This window comes from Saimiri boliviensis, chromosome 6 (assembly GCF_048565385.1).
Source record: "Saimiri boliviensis isolate mSaiBol1 chromosome 6, mSaiBol1.pri, whole genome shotgun sequence".
Lineage (NCBI taxonomy): Eukaryota > Metazoa > Chordata > Mammalia > Primates > Cebidae > Saimiri > Saimiri boliviensis.
This window is the reverse complement of record NC_133454.1, coordinates 127,928,715-127,937,199: the sequence shown is the minus strand read 5'-3', so window position 1 is coordinate 127,937,199 and position 8,485 is coordinate 127,928,715. Positions and strand designations below refer to the sequence as shown.

Here is an 8,485-nt window from a genome sequence, read left to right as displayed (position 1 = left end):
CAGCTCCACGAGCTCAGGAGTTCTGTCTGTTGCGTGGTTTCGTTCCTCTCAGTAGCACGCTTCCCTTCATCATTACGTTGGACTCGACCTAACGTGGAGATCACTTTATGCCCCGGATGTGCAGTGAGAGGTGATGTCTCAGACGTTCCTGATGATAGAATTTGGGTTTAAAATTCATGTCTAATCCGTAGGATTATGATCAAGCTTTATCTTGTAAAACCTGTGGGTGGCGCTGGTGAAGAGATGGAAGTGTGGAAAAAGCAGACAAGGGCAAGTAATTGCTATTTTTTATTTTGCCACTCAAAATAAAACACCAGAAGAAAATCTTAAGTGATAACAACACAGCATCAGGGGAAAGAGAACCAGAAGAGCTGACTCTGCGTAAATCGGGCTAAGATTATCATCCATCATCTTAAGGTTGGACTTGAGATTACAACGCGCAGACACGCCCGGGAGGCTCTCAGGAACGCTCGATGTCATCCCGGGAGGCTGCGGCGGGGCCGTCCGGGAGGCTGTCGAGGGCCCCGGCCTCTGCAAAGGAAAGAGCCACACTTGAGCAGCCGGTTCTGAATGCGCACACGAGAGAACGACGGCCGTGACGCGTACTGCGGGAAGATTTGAACGGGATCGAACCCAGGACTGGGTACAGCATTCTGCACTTCTCACTCTGTAACGATTTAACTCCCACACTCAGTAAGCATCTAACCCTGTCAGACGTTTCCATTCAGGCTTTAAAGAGGTATAATTCCCATCGGAAGCCGGGCACGGTGGCTCAAGCCTGTAATCCCAGCACTTTGGGAGGCTGAGGCGGGTGGATCACGAGGTCGAGAGATCGAGACCATCCTGGTCAACATGGTGAAACCCCGTCTCTACTAAAAATACAAAACATTAGCTGGGCATGGTGGCGCGTGCCTGTAATCCCAGCTACTCAGGAGGCTGAGGCAGGAGAATTGCCTGAACCCAGGAGGCGGAGGTTGCGGTGAGCCGAGATCGCACCATTGCACTCCAGCCTGGGTGACAAGAGCGAAACTCCGTCTCAAAAATAAAAATAAAAAAAAAATAAAAAATAATTCCCATCTGAATAACGAAAGTTGGTGTCTCCTAAGGAAATCATTTCCATGTTACAAAGTTAAAAACAAAAATCTGGCAGAGTCCATCTGCCGCTTGCAGAAAAAGTCATCCCAGCTTTCTCCCAGAGGCTCCGACGCTGGGAACTTGGCCACCCAGTTTTGGAATTTCTAGCGAACAGCGACTTTTCTAAGACCTTCTCTGTCAGTCTCCCTGCCCTCGCCTCACACCTCTCCCCTCTCCCCCGGCTCTTCCCGTCACCACCCGTAGAGCCCCATAACTGCAAATGAAAAGCATCCTGATCCAAAACGAACCCAAGAATCAGCCTTGATTTTCCAAACTGGACAAAGCTGTATTGCTCAGCTGAAGGTTTCCACTGGAGAGAAAAAGCGGTCCGCCCCTCCTTCCCACCCCGCCTCCCTGGCAGTGCTCAGAGCTCCAGGAGAAGGTCTCTGCCGGAGAGCAAAAGCAGAGCAGTCCATCCCTTCTCCCCATGCCCGCCTCCCCGTTAACCCTCAGAGCCCCGGCCGCTTTCCTGGCTCCCTCCACTGCTGCAGTGTGATATCCGATTAAGGCCAGATGCCCACCACGGAGTGAACGCCAAGCACAGTGTGTATGAGGCCTCCTCATCCCCAGGGTTTGCCGAAGACACTGGGAGCCAGGATCAGAGCCTTTCCAGTCAGGTTTCAGGGCAGCCTGCTGGCAGGAGGGCTGCACAGAGAAACACTACAGTCTAAGATATGGGCTCCTAGTAATGTCCCGTGCTTGCAAAATATGGTTGAGGGCCGGGCACCGTGGCTCATGCCTGTAATCCCAGCACTTTGGGAGGCTGAGGATGGCAGATCACTTGAGGCCAAGAGTTCAAGACCAGCCTGGCCAACAGGATGAGACCCCGCCCCTACTAAAAATACAAAAATTAGCCAGGCATGGCGGTGCGTGCCTGTTGTCCCAGCTACTCGGGAGTCTGAGGCGTGAGAATCATTGGCGCCCAGGAGGCAGAGGTTGCAGTGAGCTGAGAGGGAACCACTGCACTCCAGCCTGGGCCACAGAGTGAGACTGAAAAAGGAAAGAAGGAAGGAAGGAAGGAAGGAGAGGAGAGAGAGAGAGAAAGAAAGAAAGAAGGAAAGAGAGAGAGAGAGAGAGAGAGAGAAGAAGGGAGGAATGAAAGGAAAGAAGGTTTCCAGCAGCTCACAAAGAGCCTGCCCTGTAGTACAGGTTTGTCACCGTGTGAATAGATATGGTTCCAGTAGAGGGAGCTGCACCCTAAGGCCCACTCTTCCTGGGAGCAGCGCTGCCTGATGGACCTCACGGATGCTGGCATGCCCCTGCCGCCCTCCCAGCCCCCTGGAGCTAGCTCTAGTGTCACATGCTCTGTCATCCTGACACACAGCCAGACAAGACGTGGTTTCCAGATGGGTCATGGGCTCCTTGCCGGTGGGCCTCTACGGTTCTCTTCTCAATGGGCCTTTGATGCCTCCAGCGTGCTGAGAGGCGAATGGCGCGTTGCTGCTATCTCACGTACCTTTGAGATGCAGGAAAGACAGGAACTCAACGATTGCGTTCACAATATTGCTCTCAGCCGTGGACCTGTCAAAGCTTCCTAGAAAAGAGAAAAGACCAACACTCACGACTCGTGCAGGGGGGCTTCTGTGTCTCAGGACATCCCCTCCCTACGGAGGAGCCGGGGGCCCCAGGCCGATGATGGGATCCCAGCAGCCTGAGGCCCGGCTGTGCCTTCCAAAGCCCTCGTTCCATATGCGGAAGAGCGGAGAGAGCCAGTTCAAGGCCTCACTCTTCCTTTTTCTGCTGTTGAGACAGAGTCTTGCTCTGTTGCCCAGCCTGGAGCACAGTGTCGCGATCTCGGCTCACTGCAACCTCCACGTCCCGGGTTCAAGTGATTCTCGTGCCTCAGCCTCCCGAGTAGCTGGGATTACAGGCACGCGCCACCACACCCAGTTAATTTTTGTATTTTTAGTAAAGTCAGGGTTTTGCCGTCTTGGCCAGACTGGTCTTGAACTCCCAACCTCAGGTGATCCACCCGCCTTGGCCTCCCAAAGTGCTGGGATTACAGACGTGAGCCACCGCGCCCTGAGACCCTGCTCTCCTGGAGGCCCTGGCGCCTGGACCACCTCCCAGTCTAGAAGGACGCCTGTGGTTTGCAGGCGTTTGCAGCTGCTGACAGGTGTGATGAGGCCACACCGTCTTAGTTAGGTCGTGGTCAGGCTTGGGCTGCAGCTGTGGACAGGTGGGCGGCAGGTGCCCCGGCACCCTCTGCTGCCCCCTACACGCACCTGGGAGTTGGTGAATGAGGCGACCCCGGGCCCGGGGTGACAGTCGTCTCACCTGGTTCCACCTCATCTTCAGGTTGCATCTCCCGCTTGCTGGTGAGGCCGAGCTTGTCGCTGAATGACCTGTGGTTGCCAACGGCATCTGTTTACAGATCAGAGAGGGAAGCCTCTGGGTGTGACTGTCACACACGCCCTCCCCACACCCAAAGAAGACACAGGGATGCCTGTAGCCAACACACTCACAACCCGACTGTGAAACAGACCCTGAGGACGGTAACCAGAGGAGAGAGGGCGATTCTCCACCAGCCGAGGGAAGGGCTTGGCCGCTCACCGGTGCCGGGGCTGAAGGGAATGTAAGGATCACCGGTGGGGTAGGAGAAAGGGACCTGCCCTGTTGCAGGAGGTGCTCCCAGATCCAGAGGAGCTGACATCGGAGCTGGCACCGAGCTGGCATCAAGCTGGCACCAAGCTGGGTGCCTCCCCAGCAGGCAACAGGGGCTGCATCCTGAAAGTGTCCCAGAAAGCATAGGGGCCACTGAAGAGTTTAAGCTGTGACTGAATCTGATTTTTATTTTCACTCTGGCAGCTGTGAGCAAGATGGATGGGAGCCAGGGAGAGAGACGGAGAGACAGAGAGAATGAGACAGTCACTGAGGGAGAGAGAGGGAGAGACAGAGGGGACGAGAGGGTCACAGAGGGAGAGAGAGAGGATGAGGGGGAGGAAGAGGAGGCGCGGGAGCGTGTGCGTGTTCCTGTGTGTGTTGTGTGTGTGTGTGTGTGTTGTGTGGTGTGAAATGGGGTACTGTGACTGCAAGCAAAGAGATCCCAGAAGTCCAGGAAAGAATCTATAAGGCCTGTAAACCAAGAGGCGTGGGGTGAGGACTAGATTTGGGGTGCAGGAAAGGGGATGGGGATGTCGGCCTGGATGGACTGTGCCATCTACGAGGCAAAAGAAAATTCATTCCTATTTGCAAAGACCCTGCTCTCGGCGCTACATTTATGGAGGAATCACAGGCCGTCTCATCTCACTGCTGTGCCCTCAGCCACGGCCACGCTGCGTTCAGCAGGAGCTGGTGCAAACACACTGTTTCGGTGGCATTTTCTGGCTGACCCTAGAAACCAAAGGCACACTGGTGAGCATGTTGACAAACAGCTCATCTGGCTACAGCTGAACAGGGACGTAAACTTGGCGACAAAAATGAGTTTGTTTTCTGATTCGGGTTTAAACTTTCCTGACAAATAGATTTTTAATATTCCAAAGCACCAGGTGTCCATGTTCTTGCTGCCAGTTCCTCCTGTTTTGGGCACATAGCACACAAAGATGAGGTGCCCTCTGAGCGGCAGGGCTCAGGGTTGCAAAGGGCTGAGATCAGCCGGCCCTCAGGCAGGCCAGGCCGCTCCAGGGACAGGGAGAAGACGCGAGGGCTGTGCAGAGACCAGCAGGTCTTGCAGGGAACCGCCCGGTTGGCCTGCACGCTGCATTAGGCAGCTCTGTCATTCCCGTGTCTGTTTCTTTTCTTTTATGATGGAGTCTCGAACTGTTGCCCAGGCTGGAGTGCAGTGGCGCTATCTTGGCTCACTGCAATCTCTGCCTCCCGGGTTCAAGCAATTCTCCTGCCTCAGCCTCCCGAATAGCTGTGATTACAGGTGCCCACTCCCATGCCCAGCTAATTTTTCTATTTTTAGTACAGACGGGGTTTCACCATGTTGGTCAGCTGGTCTTGAACTCCTGACCTCGTGATCCCCCCGCCTCGGCCTCCCAAAGTGCTGGGATTACATGCGTGAGCTACCTCACCCGGCCCCCCGTGTCTGTTTCTTAAAGCCCAACTCGGGGGTCCTCCGAGTGACCCCGATGAACAAGCGTCTGCAGGAGGAGGAAGCTGTATCAGACTCTGGGGCTGAGAACTAAGGCGCTTTCCCTGGCATTTAAGAACACCACTCTCCCCAGCTGCTGCTCCGGCGGGGCTGGGACAGGCCCTGTGGGCTGTTCACCTTCCTCAGCGGGCAGAAGGCAGTACTGGGAGGTTTCTAAGGTGGATGGCGAGGGATGGAGGGTAAGGTGGCTTAGAGGAGGGAGCCACTTACCCTCTACTTCCTCCTTTAGAGGAAGGCGTGGAGGCATTGCTGCACAAACGGAGGAAGTAGAGGCCTGGGGCGGGGGCGGACACGGGAGGCACCAGCCTGCAGCATCCCATCTAGGACTAGGGCTCACCTCAGGCAGCAGGGGCCACAGCTGACACGGGTGACGCCAACAGGACAGGGAGAGGAAGGGGGAAGCCGCACAGGCTTGGGCAGGCCTGAGGGCCACCTGAACCTGGTTTTGAGGAGAGCCTGTCTGGGTGACCCTCAGGCTGTCTGGGAATTCCCTGCGGCGCTTGGAGAAAGGGAAGAGGGAGACAGAACCTGGGGTCCCCAGGGGTGCCCTGCAAGCCGAGGAGTTGTGTTTGGGGATACCCGGGGCCTGGGGAGAGACGCAGAACAGGGTCTTTAAGGGCCGCGAGGCAGGAAAGCCCAGAAGAGCTTGAGCAAAGGCCAGAGTGGGGATCTCAGCTCGGACAGGGAGGCAGAGCTGGGGCAGGAGAAGCTTCTGGAAAGAACAGTGTACAGATCAAGTGTGCAGAACAAGGAAGACGGGCGGTGAGGTCAAGAGGGAGGCTGGAGGGTCTGCCCAGCCGCGGGAGGAGGGGCAGGAGCCAGGGTATAAAGCGAGGGGGCAGGTGGGGTCGGGAGTGCGGGAGGCCATGCCGTCAGTCACTTACGTGGGCCCAGCAGGTAGCCCGCGCTGTTCAGGGTCCAGCCTCGTTTTGCCTTGGCCTTGAGCGGGAGAGAAGGAGGTCAGATGCCAGGGCTGTGCCTGGAGCCGGTACTAAGTGGGCACCCAGGCTTTCCCGGCAGGGCATAGGACTTAGAACAATGCAGGTCCTTTCGGAAGCCTCGCGAAATTCCGGGTTTACCCCTACGCAGGCTCTATGTGACGTGAACATGGGACCACTTGATTTACAAACTGCTTCGCTTCTGGGCCGGAGCCCGTGCGCGCTCAGCGCGCTGCACCTGCTCTCAGTGACGCCGAGGCCCCGCCGGTGGCTCCTCGCCCTCCGTTCTAAGGGAGCGCCGCGGAACGCACGAGCCTCTCGCTTTCCCGAGGCGCTGACCCAGAGCGCGGCGCTCTCCCGGTGGCCTAGTTCTAGCCCGGGGCTGCTGATGCGCTCGGAGAAGCACGCGGCGGATTCCCAGGGAGCCCCGGACCCTTCCCGAGACGCCTGCAGCCAGAAGAGCTCCCGCACGAGCCTTTCCACCCCCGTCCCTGCGGGCAGGGCGGAGGCAACCTCCTCCAGGAAGCCCTCCGCGCCCGCCCCGCACTTACCGGCGACCAGAGCCCCGCAGAGGCAGAAAGGGCGGCGGCAAGGAGGAGGGAGGCGAGCAGGAGGGCGCTTCCTCGGGCCATCTGGAAGGGAAGGGCAGGGCGGGCCGGTGGGACCACGGCGTGGGCTGCGCCCGAGGCGTGGGTGCCGGGGGCTGCGGGGCAGAGCGGCAGCGGCGGCCGGGCTGGGGCCCCTGGCGGGATCGTCCCGGGACTAGGAGAGCCAAGGGGAGGCCTCCCGGGGCGCGGGTACCTTGAGCTGCAGCTGCGCTCGGGGCCGGGCGTCGGGGTCCCGGGGCGGCGGCGGGCCGGGGCGGCGGGTCCGGACGGCGGGCGATCTCTGTCGGCTCCGGGGCGCTCACTGCATGGCAGAGCCGGCAGCGGGGGCGGGCGGGGCGGGCGGGTCCCTCGACGTGTCCGCGGTTCCGAGTGGCCACCGGCACCGCCGCCGCTGCTATTTATGCGGCTCGCCCCGGAGCCGCCTGGAGCCGCGTCACGGACTCAGCACCCGTCCCCCCCGCCCTCGCCGAGCCCCGGCGCGGGGGCGGGAGTGACCGGAGCTCCGGTCCTCTGGGCCATCACAGGCGGGGGCGGAGGAGAAGCCCCCTCACCCCGCGGGAGACTCCCCCAAATCCGCGGAGATACCCCCCGAAAGACAGAGCCCCTCTTACCCCGCGGGAGACTCCCCCAAATCCGCGGAGAGACCCCTCGAAAGACAGAGTCCCCCTCACCCCGCGGGAGAGACCCCCAAATCCGCAGAGAGAGAGCCCCTCTCACCCTTCGGGAGAGATTCCCCCAAATCCGCGGAGAGACCCCCCCTAACGCGGCGGGAAAGACCCCCAATCCCAAAACAGAGCCCCATCGCCCCGCGGGAGAGCCCCCAGATCCGCGGCCCAGCTCGTCGCTGCAGCGGAGCGCGCTGTCCCCACTGCTCCGCCCGGGGTCCCAGCCCCAGAGCGAGCCTGACCCCCCAACAACGTCCCGCACCCAGGTCCTCGGCACTGCAGACCCGAGAGGGCTGACGGGCAGGGACGACCCCTCATCCACGCCAGCCCCAGCCAGGAGGTCCTGGGGCGCTCGGGGCGGGGCGGGGGTGACCACCTGGTCCTGTGCCCTGGCCGGCTTGTCCTGGGGCTGGAGCGAAGGTTCGGGCCTCGGGAGCGGGGAGCCGTGGATGGCCCAGAGCGCAGGAGCGCCCCCAGCTCCCTGTGCCCGGCCACCTCCCTCTTGTTTTGCTAAAAGGGCGCTGTGGGTCCCGGGGCGGCTTGGCCATCCCCGCGTGGGAGCTGTGGGACGGTCGTACGCCCACGGCCACCAGCTCAGAAGCTCGGCCTCTTGGCGCCTCCCTGGCTCCCTGGTCCAGTTGCAAGAGGGAACTTTGAGCAGGTGCAGGCAGTGGGCCACGGGCTGTGTCCGGAGGGAGACCAGCCCAGTCTCTCAGAGGCCGCCAAGGGTGGGCGGTGGGCAGAGCAGCAGCAAGAGGCTGTCCTTGTGCCCAAGGCAGAGAAATCCCACGGGAACAAGGCCCTGGTTGGCTTCTCCACGAACCCTTCCTGAGCTCGGGCCAAGCTCAAGAACAGCCCATCAAAGGACCCAGGCCCAGGCTGTTCCTTCACATCGTTTACAGGCATCAGGGAGGTACAAGTGTGGCACCTCCGAAGAGCACGGGGTCATCTGCTGAAAGCTCGCCTGACCTCCCCTCCCACCGGCCGGACACCACCCACGTCCTCAGCAGCAGCCCCGGGGCTAGGATCTCCCCGCCCACTGGG

The 8,485-nt window shown here is 60.0% G+C and overlaps 1 protein-coding gene across 1 annotated transcript; it reads right to left on the bottom strand.

Moving 5' to 3' along the window:
* Positions 1-275: 275 nt before the first annotated feature.
* Positions 276-7,147, bottom strand: GAL (galanin and GMAP prepropeptide). Its single transcript, XM_039471400.2, has 6 exons — positions 6,970-7,147; positions 6,720-6,800; positions 6,115-6,169; positions 3,412-3,498; positions 2,591-2,668; positions 276-531 (listed from the first exon to the last, which is right to left on the bottom strand). The coding sequence occupies exons 2-6, from the start codon at positions 6,798-6,800 to the stop codon at positions 461-463; spliced, it is 372 nt and encodes a 123-aa protein (XP_039327334.1). The 5' UTR covers positions 6,970-7,147; the 3' UTR covers positions 276-460.
* Positions 7,148-8,485: the final 1,338 nt, after the last annotated feature.

Bases quoted from the DNA above. Each gene is read 5' to 3' on its own strand.
- GAL (XM_039471400.2), bottom strand. From the start codon at position 6,800: ATGGCCCGAGGAAGCGCCCTCCTGCTCGCCTCCCTCCTCCTTGCCGCC. The intron at 6,170-6,719 runs GTAAGTGCGGGG...CTCCCGCTCAAG, and splicing joins CTGCGGGGCTCTGGTCGCCG to GCCAAGGCAAAACGAGGCTG. The intron at 2,669-3,411 runs GTGAGACGACTG...TCTCTTTTCTAG, and splicing joins TGAAGATGAGGTGGAACCAG to GAAGCTTTGACAGGTCCACG.